This window comes from Peromyscus californicus, unplaced genomic scaffold (genome assembly GCF_007827085.1).
Source record: "Peromyscus californicus insignis strain IS unplaced genomic scaffold, ASM782708v3 Scaffold_16__1_contigs__length_79575227, whole genome shotgun sequence".
Classification (NCBI taxonomy): Eukaryota; Metazoa; Chordata; class Mammalia; order Rodentia; family Cricetidae; genus Peromyscus; species Peromyscus californicus.
The window spans coordinates 72,730,924-72,746,841 of NW_026294458.1; the positions used below are offsets into that span (position 1 = coordinate 72,730,924).

The 15,918-nt window shown below is 43.0% G+C and overlaps 1 protein-coding gene across 5 annotated transcripts in view; it reads right to left on the bottom strand.

Moving 5' to 3' along the window:
- Positions 1-15,918, bottom strand: part of Cryzl1 (crystallin zeta like 1) — a 41,500-nt gene that overhangs the window by 18,945 nt on the left and 6,637 nt on the right. For 2 of the 5 annotated variants that reach the window (XM_052741194.1, XM_052741192.1), the window contains exons 2-5: positions 11,170-11,241; positions 8,216-8,293; positions 3,769-3,841; positions 339-383 (exon numbers count right to left, since the gene is read on the bottom strand). In XM_052741194.1, coding sequence (XP_052597154.1) covers positions 339-383; positions 3,769-3,841; positions 8,216-8,293; positions 11,170-11,235 — 262 coding nt within the window. In that variant the 5' untranslated portion in view covers positions 11,236-11,241. Of the gene's footprint in view, positions 1-338; positions 384-3,768; positions 3,859-8,215; positions 8,294-11,169; positions 11,242-14,814; positions 14,945-15,918 lie in introns of those variants that run through there. The other 3 variants (XM_052741195.1, XM_052741193.1, XM_052741197.1) reach the window with 3 other exon arrangements.

Consider the following 15,918-nt stretch of genomic DNA (forward strand, 5'->3'; position numbering starts at 1 on the left):
CGGAAAGCCAAGCGTCGAGGTGAGCATGAGGTCTGGCCATTTTCTGTCTGTGTAACTTCAACAGCCAGACACAGGCAGGCTTGAAGCGTTCTGCTAACTGAGGTCAAGCTCTTGCTTTTCTTCACCAATGGATATTTGAGAGCAAATTTCAAAAGCCAGGAAAAAAAATTTTTTTTGGAATGTTAGGATTGAACCCTAGGCCTTATACATGCTATAGCCCCAGACAAAAAAAGCATTTTCATATGAAGGTCATAATGAACATCAATAATAACACAGAATAAAAGATGAGCTGACAATGAAATACATGGTTTGAAATAGGACTTGTGAACACAACTTACCAACTACTTCATCATCTGGTTGAAAGAATGATACCTTACTGCCAACTAAAGAGCAGAAAAAGGGAAGCGTTAATATCACAAAATTACTAAATTTAATTACTTTATTTAAACCTCTTTATTTTATTGTGCATGGGTGTTTTGGCCTCATGCATATCTGTGTACCTTGTGCATGCTTGGTGCCCATGGAAGCCAGAGAGGGCATTAGATTTCCTGTAATGGTGTCACAGACAGTTGTGAGCCACCATGTGGGTGCTGGGAATCAAACCCGGGTTCTCTGGAAGAGCAGCCAGTGCTCTCAACCACTGAGCCACCTCTCCAGTCCCCTAAATTTAATTTTTATTTAACTATTAAAAGCCAGACAGAGTGGGCAACACCTGTAACCCCAGCACTTAGGAGGTGGAGTCAAGAGGTTCAAGAGTTTAGGGTCATCCTTGGTTACATATTAAATTAAAGACCAGCCTGGGCTACATGAAACTCTGTCCCAAAAACAAACAAAAAGCCAATTAAAAAGTTAAAAAAATGAAATCATTCACGGGATTGTAAAAAATCCACTCAATCAAAGGGCCAAGAACTTGTGTAAGGTAGAGCACTTCAAGTCTTGTTTCTCTAGAAAACCTGAGGTACATGGGTATTGACATTGTGAGGAAATACTGTTTCTGTGCCACTGCCAATGTGGCTGACTTTCAGGAGACAGGTGCAAAGAAAAATAACACATTCTATGGCTTCGGATGGCTGTTCTCTACCCCCCACCCCTACACCTTGTGCTGGGCACATCTTCCATCATCATCTAAGTGGAAGAATCTCAGCTACACAATGAGGAATTCCAACGAGTCATGTGTTGATGGGGCAGGAGAGATGGCTCAGCAGTTAGGAGCATTTGCTGTTCTTGCAGAGGATCCGATTAGGTTCCCAGCACCCACAAGATGGCTCATACAGAGGGGACCTGATGCCCGCTCTGTCTTCTACAGGTGCACACACATCCATGCAGGCACACACTCATACATGTGTGTGTGTGTGTGTGTGTGTGTATGTATATATGTATACACACACATATATAAAATAAAAATAGGTGTTTTTGTAAATTAAAAAAAAACAACAAAAAATTACTCTGACTTGGTAAATAAATTCTGATTGGCATCCAAAAAGTTTTTGGAACTTTTAAAAATTTTATTACTGTTATCATTATTGTGTGTACGTGTGGCACACATGTGGAGGACAGAGGACAACTTTTGGGAGCTGGTTGCTTAGCAACCAGGAAATGAACTCAGGCTGTCAGGTTTGGGTAGTAAAGTGCTTTTACTGGCTGAGCATCTCTCTGGCCCAGTTCTGGGACTTGGAAATTTGGTGATATGATACTGTTTCTGTCTCCTACCCTAAATGTGTGTGTGCACATACATATTGTACACACACACACACACACACACACACACACACACACACACACACACTCCTCTGCCAAAAGTCAACTCATTTGAGTATTTTTGTGTTATAAGATGAAATGGGAAGAAAACAGTCCAATGCTGTTGACTGCCTTGTGCTCAGAATCTTCCTATAAGCTTTATAGTATACCTTATAGTATATCTTATAGTATGCCTTATAGTCCACCTCCAAGTAGTATATTTATAGTACACCTTAGAGTATACGGTGTCATTCTTCTAGTCTACAGACGAGGGAACTGAGGTAAAATGACTCCAGAACTCATCTTTTGGTACTCAGCGAGTACCTCTAAGTCCACAAGCCTGTTCTCCCTCTTGCTTGCTCTCTCTGGGGATCCCTCCTGCACCACAAGCTCCACTTCTTCTGGCTTCGGATGCACTGTGCTTTTCCTCTTGTGACCTGTTGGTTCACATCCCCTGGGGTCACCTGGCTGCTTTTGCTGGCTTCTTTCACACCGCTATCCCACTAGCCCTCGAGCACGGGTACTCCAGAGGTTCATGTCCACTGGCTGCCTGGCTCTGCAACTCTGGTTTTATGTTCTTTGTTTTTTTGAATCTACACACTCTCAAGTGGAATTATATCCTGCATGGGACTTGCACCTCCAAATCAACTCAAGCAACTGCTTACTAGATATTACTACTGAGACATCCTTTACCTTTCCTGAACTCAACTAGTGTGAGTCTGAGCTCATCACGACTACGTCGTTCTCAGTTCTCACCTCTTCTGGGTCCTCTAAGACCAATCAATGACTAACTCCTGCTGACTTCATTTCCTCATTTCTCCGCCAGTCCCTCTTCTCTGTTATCGTTCTCTAGCTTATGGACGTTGTTATCTCGTGTGTGTTGGTCTATGACCCTACCAGTCCTCTTGCCTAGGAACCGGTTTGCCTTGATCCACCCTTTAACAGCTAACCTAATCATCTCACTTGTAATGCTCACCAAGAGTCGGGCTGGCTCTGCCCAACCCTCCTGTTTGTTTCTTCCTGAAAACAAGTCTGTGTTCACACATCCTTTTGTTCACTGTCTTTTATTCTCTTCTATTGGAAGAATCCTTTTCCTTTTTTTCTGCCAGCGGTAAGGACAGAACCCATGGCCTTCAGCATGCTAGGCAAACACTTTTCCCCTGAGCTATATACTCAGCCCCAACATTATGTCCAATGTTCATAAACAAGTCCAAGTTACTTGTGTAAGTTAGCTGGACCAAAATGTACATAAACATCAGCAACTACTTGGAAGTTTTCAAAGTTTGCTTTAAATCAAGCATTTAAAAGTGAGCGGTTTATTCATCCAAAAATCAGAATTGTCATTTCTGAGGAGAAATAACCAGTGAGATTTTTTGATCACCCTAAAGTAGGTTTTTTAGTAAATAATGATTTTAACATATAGAACAGGAAAAATCTGTTTCTAGAGTTAGTCAATACTTACTAACAGGTGTTCATGATCGGTGTATGTCTGCCTTTAGTGCACACAGGAATGAATGTTAACCAACATAGGGTAGGCTGTGTTTCAGTTTCACTTGTGATTTTAATTATAATGATCTGAATGATCATTTTATCCTACTTTAATCTACCCAGACTATAGGAAAAAGTATAATTTAGCTGCCACATCACAAAAACAAAAAGGACAAAATTGGTCATTTTACTCAATATGATTACATATGAGTAAATAACTAAGTATTTACTGAAGTATTAGTTCTTCAATTATAAATTCAATCCTAGTTTTAATTTTTAAAAATGAAATTTTAATAAATTTATAGCCAGGCGTGGTGGTGCACACCTTTAATCCTAGCACTTGGGGGGCAGAGGCAGGCAGATCTCTGTGAGTTCAAGGCCAGCCTGGTCTACAGAGTGAGTTCAAGGCAGCCAGGGCTACACAGAGAAATCCTGTCTCAAAACACAACACAAATTACATTGTAAGACATTATTTTATGTATTGGTAACTTTATTAGCTATTATTAAATTTCTTTTACTATAGAAAATACAGATGATACTTACCATCTAATACAATTCCAGCAACTTCTCTTCCAACAGGGAAAAGATCTTTTTCCATCTTCATTTCTGCCAGAAGCTGAATCATGACAGAAGCTGTTAGCACATTAGTCAAGAATAAATCACTGGACTTACGTGATAGCGCAATTCTCTAGTCTCAACACATGCCTCAGCCCCAGCATGCAGGAGACAGAGGACTTACGTGATAGCGCAATTCTCTAGTCTCAACACCAGCCTCAGCCCCAGCATGCAGGAGACAGAGGCTGGTCTGAGGAACACAGTGGGTTCTCATGGCCAGCCTGGACTGCACAGAGAGATGGTGGGTCAGAAACCAAACCAAACCACAACAATAAACCAACCAACCGACCAACCAACCAACCAATAATAAAAACCATCTCTTACTTATGAGAAAGTGGGAACAACAAAAATACTCATGCCTCAGAAATAGCAAATATGATTCACTGTTGGAATCACAATCAAGCAAACAGCTTCACAAAATCCCTTTTCCAGAGTGAGAGCCGTGTTGCTGAGGTGTTTGACACGGGGCTGAGGCATGGGTGTCATCGTTCAAACCACCAGGACATGCTGAATGTTTTTCTCTGACAAGATGAGGGAAGTTACATCCCCAAACAATTCTCAGTTGGCTAAATACTGCTGCTTCCCAGTCACCTATTCAAGTAAGGTGAGGGGGTGTGGACAGAGAGAGAGTCTCACACGACAGGGTGTGGAGAGAGAGAGAGAGAGAGAGAGAGAGAGAGAGAGAGAGAGAGAGAGAGAGATCCCCACACAACAGGGGTGTGGACAGAGAGCCCCACACAACAGGGGTGTGGACAGAGAGCCCCACACAACAGGGGTGTGGACAGAGAGCCCCACACAACAGGGGTGTGGACAGAGAGAGAGCACCACACAACAGGGGGTGTGGACAGAGAGCACCACACAACAGGGGTGTGGACAGAGAGCACCACACAACAGGGGGTGTGGACAGAGAACACCACACAACAGGGGGTGTGGACAGAGAGCACCACACAACAGGGGGTGTGGCCAAGCCTCAGATTCTTTAAGGATAACCTGGGCTAGGGATGTAGCCTAGTGGGCAGGGCTTGCCTAGCATGCAGAGAGCCCTGATTTTCACCCCAGCACTGCACAAAAACAAGCCGCAACCCTAGCACTCAAGAGATGGAGGCAGGAGGGGTTAGAGCCTTTATGTTAAGGCCAGGCTGGGTACATAAGAGAGATTCTGTCTTAAGAAAACTGGACGTCACCTCGATTTTGTCCCTCAGTCTTGGATTAGGGCGCAGTGGGAAGGAGTGGCGGGTATTTGTAGGAAAACTGTCAAAAGATTTCAGATTTATTTGGTAAGTACAGGGCTTTTTTGTGTCGGGTGGTTTCCTGTCCTAAAATATTTATTTATTTGTTTGTTTGTTTGTTTATATGTGTAGGAGTGTTTTGCCCGCATGTCTGTAAAAGCACCACATGAGTGTCTGGTGCCTAAAAGGTCAGGGGATCAGGTTGGACGCCCTGAAATTGGAGTTACAGATGGCTGTAAGCTGCCATGTGGGTGCTGGGAACCAAACTCGGGTACTCTGCTGGAAGAGTAACAGATACTCTTGACTGCTGAGCTAACTCTCCAGCCTGCCATTATTTTTCAATTAAAAGTCAAACAAAAAAAGAAGCCCTCTTAGATGTATACCGACTCTCCAGAAATTTCTGGGGCTTTTATTCCTTCTCTCTCTCTCTCTCTCTCTCTCTCTCTCTCTCTCTCTCTCTCTCTCTCTCGTGTGTGTGTGTGTGTGTGTGTGTGTGTGTGTGTGTGTGTGTGTGTGTGTGTGTAGTGGTACTGGAGCCCTTTATTTTCCTTTATGCCCATTTTTAGTTACAACCATGGCTTTAGCAATTGTATTCTCCATCTTTCATTTACCATATGCAGTTTCTTACATTAATGTACTGTCTTCATAACCAGAATGATTAATGGTATCTAATAGTTCATTTTTGTTTTTGTTTTTCTTTTCTTTTTTTTTTTTTTAAAGATTTATTTATTGTGTATACAATGTTCTGCCTGCATGTATCCCTGCAGGCCAGAAGAGGGCACCAGATCTCACTACAGATGGTTGTGAGCCACCATGTGGTTGCTGGGAATTGAACTCAGGACCTCTAGAAGAGCAGTCAGTGCTCTTAACCTCTGAGCCATCTCTCCAGCCCCTGTTTTTGTTTTTCAATACAAGGTTCCTCTGTGTAACCTTGGCTAGCCTGGAACTCTCTCTGTAGACCAGGCAGGCCTCAAACTCATAGAGATCTGCTTGCTTCTGCTGGGATTAAAGGTGTGCGCCACAACCGCCTGGCTGTAATAGTTCATTCAACTGCTATTTGTCGTTTCCTCCTGTGGGTGGTGGAGTGCTTGCCTCGCATCCACAAGCCCTGGATTCAATCCCCAACACTACCCACGACCAGAAGCTGTACAGGTCCTTAAAGTTGAATAGTAACCAACTGGACAGCGTCTCTACTGGGCAGGCACACATTAGGTATCACCCAGCTTTAGCATGGACATCTAAAATGTGCGCAAAATACTCTTCTTGCCTGTATTCCTTCTTGTTGCAGACCAAATTGGCTCTCCCCACACTAACTGACATGCTTCTAACCCTGATCCCTAATGTAACTATGTGTGGGGATAGAGACTTCAAGAAAGTAACTAACATTAAATGGAGCTGTGTAGATTCCTAATCCGGCAGGACTGGGGACCTAAGGTGACAGTGACACCCGGAGCAGGCACAAACAGAGAAAAAGCCACATGAGCAAGGTCTTCTGCAAACTGTGAAGAACAGACCTGAGGCCAGCCTACTGCACACTGACTTTTCTTGGATGTTTTACCCTTCAAATCTGGGATAAAGTTTCAGTTGTTCAAGTCAAAAGACCAAACAAAACCACAATCAAACAAACAAACAGCAACAAAAGCCCAAGACAAAAACAGGAGAAAAATCCGGACCTGGAGGAACACACCTATAATCCAGTACCTGGGAGGCTGAGGCAGGAGGACCATGAATTTCAGGCCAGCCTGGGCTATATAGTGAGACCCTGTCTCACGACAAGACCTGAAAATACTTATCATGGCACGTTTAACCATTTATTTACTATTATTGACTATTTATTTACCATTTGAAGGCTTTTTGTTTTTTTTGTTTTTTTTTTTTTTTTTGGTTTTTCGAGACAGGGTTTCTCTGTGTAGCTTTGCGCCTTTTCCTGGAACTTGCTTTGGAGACCAGGCTGGCCTTGAACTCACAGAGATCCGCCTGGCTCTGCCTCCCGAGTGCTGGGATTAAAGGCGTGCGCCACCACCGCCCGGCGGCTTTTTGTTTTTTAAGACAAACTTTCCTGTGTGGCCCTGGCTGACTTGGAACCAGTTGTGTAGACCAGACCTGCCTCAAAGTCTCAGAGGCCTCTGCCTCCTGGGTGCTGGGCTTAACGGCGTGTGCCACTGTGCCTGGGTCAAAGACACTTTTTTGTTTTGGTTTTTTGAGACAGGGTTTTTCTGTGTAGCCCTGGCTATCCTGGAACTTGCTCTGTAGACCAGGCTGGTCTCGAACTCACAGAGATCCGCCTGCCTCTGCCTCCCGAGTGCTGGGATTAAAGGCATGTGCCACCATTGCCCACAAGACACATATTTTTATGGCCAATAGTAAAAGATAACTATGGGTGCTATGAGACTGGAAATATGTGTTTATGAGACACAGAAAAATGACAAGAATACAAATCATAGCTAAAAATATGTTAATTACAAATGCCTACAATTCAGTAGTTGATAACTGTTTTTAGTTTCTATTTTTATTGTATTTATAAAGGTAGTTTCTTCTTTCACCTACAGGACTTAATAATTATAAATTCTCAGACTCTTCCAAAATGAAGTTTATAAAATTTTTTCACATATTCATATAAACCACAAATTAGACCATTTACCTTAATGTAAAAATATACAAATGGGCCAGGTATAGTGGCGCATGCCTTTAATGCCAGCACTTGGGAGTCAGGGGCAGGCAGATCTCTGTGAGTTCGAGGCCAGCATGGTCTACAAGGAGAGTCCAGGGCAGTTAGGAATGCCACACAGAGAAACCCTCTCAAAAAACAAAACAAAACAAATATATATATATGAAATGCATATGAAATATTTTTCTAGTTCAGTTTTTCTTTTTTTTTTTTTTTTTTTTGGTTTTTCGAGACAGGGTTTCTCTGTGTAGCTTTGTGCCTTTCCTGGGACTCACTTGGGAGCCCAGGCTGGCCTCGAACTCACAGAGATCTGCCTGCCTCTGCCTCCCGAGTGCTGGGATTAAAGGTGTGCGCCACCACCGCCCGGCTTAGTTCAGTTTTTCTAAGGAAAATAATTTCTTGACACTCAGAAATCAATTACTACTATACATTAAATATCCTCTGAAAGTTTCACTGGCCACAATAAAAGCAACAATACCTTTGTGTTTATGGGGCTCAGAGCACAAGCTTTAACTTGGAGTCTCACAAAGTTATCGTCTGTAACAGGGAGAGTCTCCTAGAATCAAATAACAAAGCACGTGTTACACATTCTTCTGAGAACATTTGTTCAACTTGTGAAAACGTCTATAGCTAACTGAAAAATTAAACTGATACCAAATCTTATGATTATCCTAAGTTTAAAAGGTACAAATAATTACCTCATAGTATATAATGAAAAAAGAAGAAAAATTAGGAGTGTAATTTTTTTGTTTGTTTTAGTTAAAATTTACTTATTCCAGTCCCAGTAGGGATATATAGACCCTGTCTAAAAATGATAAATAAAATCAAGCAAACAAAAAACAATTAAAAAAAAAAAAGCTTTAGTTTATACACACGCACTTGCGCACATTCGCACACATATGTCCTTTTTGCAGGGAGGGCTTGGAGACAAGGTCTCATTTTGTAGTTCTGGCTGGCTTGGAACTCACTGTAGACCAAGCTGGTTTCAAACACACAGAGATTCACTTGTCTTTGCCTCCCTACTGCTGGTATTAAAGATACCCATAGCCGGGTGTGGTAGCACATGCCGTTAATCTCAGCACTTGGGAGGCAGAGGCCAGCCTGATCTATAGAGTGAGTTCCAGGACAGGCTCCAAAGCCACACACAGAAACCCTGTCTCAAAAAACCAAAAAAAAAAAAAAAAAAAAATTAGGAGTGTGATTTTAAAAAAGCTTTCATATCTTTATTTTAAAAGCGCCCGAAGACCAACATGGATGAGTATAGAAACAAACTCAGCCTCACAGAGTAGAATTACAAATACTGTATTTTAACCTAAATAATTCAAACTATCAGATCTTTAAAGTACACATACAACAAACAGCCTTTAATAAAATCTGGAATTTTCCTCATGTGATGAATGAAATTCTTCAATGTTACTTGTCCACCTATTTTCTAACATCTACTCCAGAAGCCTCAGCAAATCCCACAGTATTTTGCTGTCAAAACATTAACATAGCAGAATTTAACTACCTCTTACACTCCAGCTATATAAAGTGACAAAGGAAAAGATACTCCAAACTTATAAATATAATATCACTTCTCCCAGACACTGTCTTCTGGACCACTAACTGAAACATGTCCCCCAGTGACACACAGACAGCTCTTGCACATCCCCATGACCCATGACAGGATCACTGTGTTTTACTTGCCGCACACGACATCTGGGAGCATCTTTACTAAATCTGGGATCTGTTGTTCAGTGATACCAATGAAGACAGTAATATTGATGAATTTGTTAATTATACCTAGAGATAAGTTTTACTGAAATGCATTCAAAACCTTAGATTTTTCTCCTGACTCAGGGGTAGGGGTGATCTGTCTGAGGCGTAGGCCTTAGACTCCTGATCTAAATCACTCTGGAGTTAAGGAAAGACAAGAGAGGAAAAACATATTCTGTTCCCGATCCAGAAACAGTTATCACAGTCATTAAAAGTTTAACGAATGAGGGAAGTTTAGGAAGCGCCTAAATTTGTGTAGAAAATAAGTTTTTTTCTGTCTTTTTTATTTAAGAATACAGATAGTTTCTATCACGTGGCTACAATCTGAAAACTTGCTTTCTTACAGTATTCACAGTGAGTTTTCTTTGCTGCTGGGGATCAAACTTTTTTTTTTTTAATATTTACTTATCTATTTAATGAATGAGTACTCTATCTGCATGCAAACCTTTATGCGAGAAGAGGGCATCAGATCCCACTATAGATGGTTGTGAGCCACCATATGGTTGTTGGGAATTGAACTCAGGACCTCTGGAAGAGGAGCCAGTGCTTTTAACCGCTAAGCCATCTCTCCAGCCCTGGAGATCAAACTTATGTGTTCTATGAATGTTAGGCGGAGTGTGCCACTGGCTCCACCCTGCTCAGCGGGGTCCATCTTGTAACATGTAGGCTTGGAGCTTCTCAGCCTTCCCAGTACTTTTCACAGCACGACCAACATAGCAACTCTCTTTAACCTACTTGATTTTTAAAAAAATGATGTGTACATACAAATGAGGGTTTGTGCACATTGAGTGCAGTGCCATGGAGGCCAGAGAGGGCACTGGATCCTCTGTAGCTGGACTTGCAGGTGGTTGTGAGCTGCCTGTGGGTAGTGTGGGTACTGTGAACCGAACTTGGGTCTGTGCTCGTGTCTCATCCCCTGTAGCAGCTCTTCTAAAAGTACAGTTACACTACAGTATGAGCTACCATTTTCACATAGAGTCAAGAGAAAGTAATATGGGGGAGGCAGCTTAAGCTTTTGCTCACTTAGTTCCACTTAAAATAACTAATAACACATTTAAAGGTGAGTCTGGGGTACATGGATGGCTGTAGCAGGTAAAGGTACTTGCCCACAAGCCTGGTAACTGGAGTCTGGTTCCTGGAACTCATGTAAAGGTAAGAGAACTGATTCCAAACACTTGTCCTCTGACTTCCACATGTATGTTATGGCATGTGCATGACCCCCCCCCCCCCCCATACACACACACTTTTAAAAGTGCATCCTTACTGTAACCGTTAGGGCTAATAGTGTTAACTAGACAAAATGTAGGATCATGTGGAGACAGGGCTCCGAGTGTGCTGTGGGAAGGACCTTGACTTCATTTAAAGAAACAGGAAGCCTAACCCTCGGTAGGCGGCTCCGTTCTACGGCTGGTCCTGCACTGGGTGAGAAAGGGAGCTGGCCAGCAGTTTGCACTCACCCCTTGCTCCGGATGCAATGGGACAGGCTGCCTCCCGCTGCTGTGACTTCCCTGTTATGGTAGACTCTAACCTGGACCTGGAAGTTAAATAAGTCCTTTCTCCTCTAAGCTGCTTTTGCCTGAGCATTTTATCATAGCAACCAAAGCCAAACAAAGGCAATTATACATGGAAAGACATTATCTTGTCACATTTAATGATGAAATAATTTATTCATACCCTTTCTTGAAATAGAAATGTTATTTCTTCATTTGTGGAACTCTGTTGAAAATACAAGCCCTTCATAGTGACCTATAACAAACAAACAAATACAAGTTAAAAAAGAAAGCAGTCTTCTTAAGGGCTGGAGATAGCTCAGTGGTTAGGAGAACTTATTGCTCTTTCAGGGGACCCAGGGACCCAGGTTCAATTCCGTATGGCAGCACACAACCATTTTTAACTCCAGTCCAGGAGATCTGAGGCCTTCTTCTGGCCTCCTTGGGCACTAGGCATGTACATGGTACACAGAAATATATGCAGGCTAAACACCCATACGCATAAAGCAAAAATTTAAGCAAGTTTTAAAAATTAAAATAAGTAAATAAATAAAGTCTTTTTAAAAAATGAAAGTAAATGGGAAAAATTGTCCAGACAAGGAGAAAAAGGCAACTGTAAATGTAACCCTCAAGCAAGTTCAGCAGTTTTTCTTCCATAAAACTAACAGCAGGCCATGTTAGAAGTGCTGGCGCGTGCCTGGGATCCCAATACTATGGTGGGAGAGGCTGGATGATCCAGAGTTGAAGGCCAACGTGGGCTACACTGTCTCACAAGTAGAGGGGAGATAGAGATGGATAGCAATGGTCTAGGATGAGTACTATCACAGGTGCTTTCTGAAGGGCCAGGTTTCAGGCACAGTGGCATAGGCTGGCTCCTGCATTCAGTAGGCTGAAGGAGAACTGCAAGCTGGGCTACATACTCAGATGTTGTCTTAAAAGGACAAAAAAAAAAAGGGGGGGGGATTTCACTTTCCTATTCAATAACAAATATGATATGTATTTAAAACAGACAAACAAAGAAGTCTTACAATGGCCAGACAGGCAGGCCAAAACTGTTCAAAGGTAACTTTAAAATGCTTTCTCACATTTAAAAAGGTAAGACTGCACGGCCAAGACACTGTCTGAAACTGTGATTGCCATTCTTCTGGGGCAGCCTTGTTTTTATAAGTCTCATTGTATATTCACACTGACCCCAAACTCAGGCTCCTTCTGCCCTACTCTTCTAAAGGTTTGGATTACAGGGGTATGCCACCATGTCCAAATCCTATAAGCCTTTTTAGTTTTGATTTTTAATTCAGTTTTTAAAGATTTATTTATTTTGGGCTGGAGAGATGGCTCAGTGGTTAAGGTTCCAATATACATCTGTGGTATATATTTCTGTGTAAGGATGGACATGCATGCATTTGGAGGCTGGACACTGACACTGGGTGCTTCCCTCTTTCCATCTTACTTATATTTTTGGAGACAGGGTCTCACTATAAAGCTTTGGCTGGCTTTGAAATCAGAGATCCACTTGCTTCTGCTCCATGAGTACTGGGATCAAAGGTTTGAGCTGTCATGTCTGATCACCTTATTTTTTGAGACAGGTTCTCTCTTCAAACCTGGAGCTCACCAATTCATCTAGATTAGATGGTCAATGAGTACCCTTGTGCTGAATAGTTTCATGTCAACTTGAAACAAGCTAGTTACCAGAGAGGAGGGAACCTCAAATAAGAAATTGCTTCTGACCCACAAGTATAGCAAAGTATCATTAGGACTTGATATGCTGTGTTTTGGTTGATACTCCTGGGAGTCCTACCCTTTTTCTGAAGGGAAACAGAGGAGGAATGGATCTGGGGGGAGAGAAGAGGTGGGGGGAGGGAGAAGGGAGGGAAAACTGCAGCTAGGATGTAATATATGAGAGAATTAAAAAAAAAAAAAGGAATTGCTTCCACAACATGGGGCTGTAAGCAAGACCACATGGCATTTTCTTAATTAGTGATGGATATGGGAGGGCCCAGCCCATGGTGGGTGATGCCATCCCTGGGCTGGTAGTCCTGGGATCTATAAGAAAGCAGGCTGAGCAATCCATGGGGAGCAAGGCAGTGAGGACCACCCCTCCATGGCCTCTGCATCAGCTCCTGCCTCCAGGTTCCTGCCCTGCTTGAGTTCCTGCCCTCACTGCTTTTGATGATGATATTTTATATGGAAGTGTGAATGAAATAAACCCTCTCCTCCCCAAGTTGCTTCTGGTCATGGTGTTTCATCACAGCAGAGTAACCCTGACAACCCCACCCCCTTAGATCCTCCTGTCTCTATCGCTCTGGTGCCGGAGTTACAGGGCTGGTGGCCATGTCTAGCCTGTTTACATGGGTGTTATAGACCCAAACTTGGGTCTTAATACTTGTGAAGGAAGCAATGAACCCCCAGGTCCTCTATAACACCCCTTGCATGTGAGTGTGTATGTGTGAGGACAGAGGATGACACTGGGTGTCTTCCTCAATGGCTCTTATCTTATATACTGAGACCAGGTCTCTCACTTGAATCCAGAGCTCACCCATTGGCTTAGCCTAGATAGTTAGCTTGCTCTGGGACTCAGGGTAGCTGTCATGCTCACCTGGCATTCTGTGAGTGCTAGGGGCCCACACTCCAGTCCTCACCCTGGGACGGAAAGGTCTTTGTTCACTGAGTGATCTTTCATTCTTTTTAAACACAAGCATTTCCAGTGGCTTATATCCTGGGAAGTTCTTAAACTTCTCTAAGGCTTCCACAGGTTTGTGTCTGTCTGTCCATCTCTCTTTCTTTCTTTGAACTCGGCATCCCACGTGGGCCCAGAACTCAAGAGGTAACCCAGATTGGCCTTGAATTCCCAGTAATTCTACTTCCTTGGCATCTAGGGTGATAGAGTTACAGGTGTGAGCCTCCATGCCCAGACTGTTTACTTTTCCAAAATGTAAACTTTACAGAAATATACACTACACAGAGAAGTACATGTAGACCATTAGGAGAGTTTGTCCAATCAGAAGTGAATATGCTCATGACCCAGTGGGAGCAGCCACATCTAGAACTTCTGAAGCTCTACGTGCCTCTGCTGGTTTATGACCTTCCTTCCTCTTCCCCAGGATATGAAACAGCCTGAATTTTAGGACAGATTAGCTCCATTTGAAGTAGGAATGAGATCACGCTGCTTTACATTTACTTAATCTCTCCTAGTATGATGTTTTGGGCCTCACTCACGCGGTGCCTGGCAGCTGTGGTCTATGCTCTCTCACTGCTGTGTATCACTTCACTGTATGAATGTTTCCAGTTCCATGTTGGAAGTTTCCAGCTTGGGCCTGTTACAAACGGCCATGTTCAGCACACTTCTGTAGATACTTTTTGCATTTATTATACGTATGCGCCCCCATCTACTTAGGGAGGCATCTTAAAGGGATTAAGAGTCACCTAAACCGGGCGGTGGTGGCGCACGCCTTTAATCCCAGCACTCGGGAGGCAGAGGCAGGCGGATCTCTGTGAGTTCGAGGCCAGCCTGGTCTACAGCGCGAGATCCAGGAAAGGCGCAAAGCTACACAGAGAAACCCTGTCTCGAAAAACCAAAAAAAAAAGAGTCACCTAAGAGCTCATATTACCAGCTGGGTTGGAACCCTGATGGTCATTCTTTAGGAACTGTCCCAGTCTTTAACGGTTTCTATTGAGCTGCTGACATGATACACTCACCCAGAACTACAATGCTTTATCCTGTGGGACTGACTATTCAGTACTTGCTGATAGATCTGTTGTTTAAATCTGCAGGTCCCAAAGCAAAGCAAAACAACAACAAAAAACCCAAAACAACAACAAAAAGTGGTACTTCATCTAGAAACTGCTAGAATTTCCAAGCTGGCAATAGCAGACTCTCAAGCACAAGAGGCCCAGGGACCTGCATAGATCTCATCCCATGGAACCAGCTCGGAGTGTTAGGGCCTCTGTGGACCTAAATGGATCCTGATAAAAGAGTTGTATCGAGTAGCTGAGTAATGGTTACTGCTTGGTAGGTAAATTATCAAATGCAGAAACCACCTGCAAACACACAGTTAAGACATGGAGTTATGTATCAGGTATCAACAGTTGATAAAACGGTGAAAACCATGGTCCAGCAGGTCTTTATCAGCATCAGTGTGTGTGTTAGACTATGAAGGGAGAACCTAAATGCAGACACAGCATGCATTTCCCACATCAGATTTGGGCTTCTGCCTAGCTTTCTAGGCTCTCTAAATGCATATTACTCTTCCTAGTCTACCTTATTCCACCCACAGTGCTTCGGCACAAACTTGTTTGATCAACTCAGTATGACTTAACACTACATCTATGCTATCACAGGGTTTCTAGGCACAGCCTATTCCTTGAGAGTAAGCTGCACTAGCCCACTGATGCTGCTGAGTAAATAAAGTCCAGATCCAACTCCCTCCTCCGGAATAGCTAAAGCATGATAGGCAATGGATCCCATCTGTCCACACTTTAGATTATTGTTATTTTATTTACTTACTAACGAGTGAGCTTTCCCAGCTATTGCTTGGATGCGCCAATTCCTTCCCCACCCCTCGGCGTATTTGTTTTGAGACAAGGTCTTGATTTGTAGCCTAGCTTGGCCTTGAACTCTGGATTCTCTGGCTGCCTCCTGTGTACTGGGATTATAGGTGTGCACCACATGCCCAGTAATACCCATTATTAAATAAACAAAACTCTGCTCCTATTTAGCCTAGACCCACTAGGGTTGCCTTTTCTAAAAGTGGAACTCAGGGTGCTCTATACTAACTAAAACCCTGAGTTCAAAGCACCTCCCTTTGTAGCTCCTGAAGCCATTGTTTTCTCTGTCTATTGAATCTTTGATGTGTGGCCTGGGTCAGTAGTCATGTGGACCTTAAAGTATGATTTAATTTCAAAGACCTGGGGGATAATTCTGTACTCCCTAGAA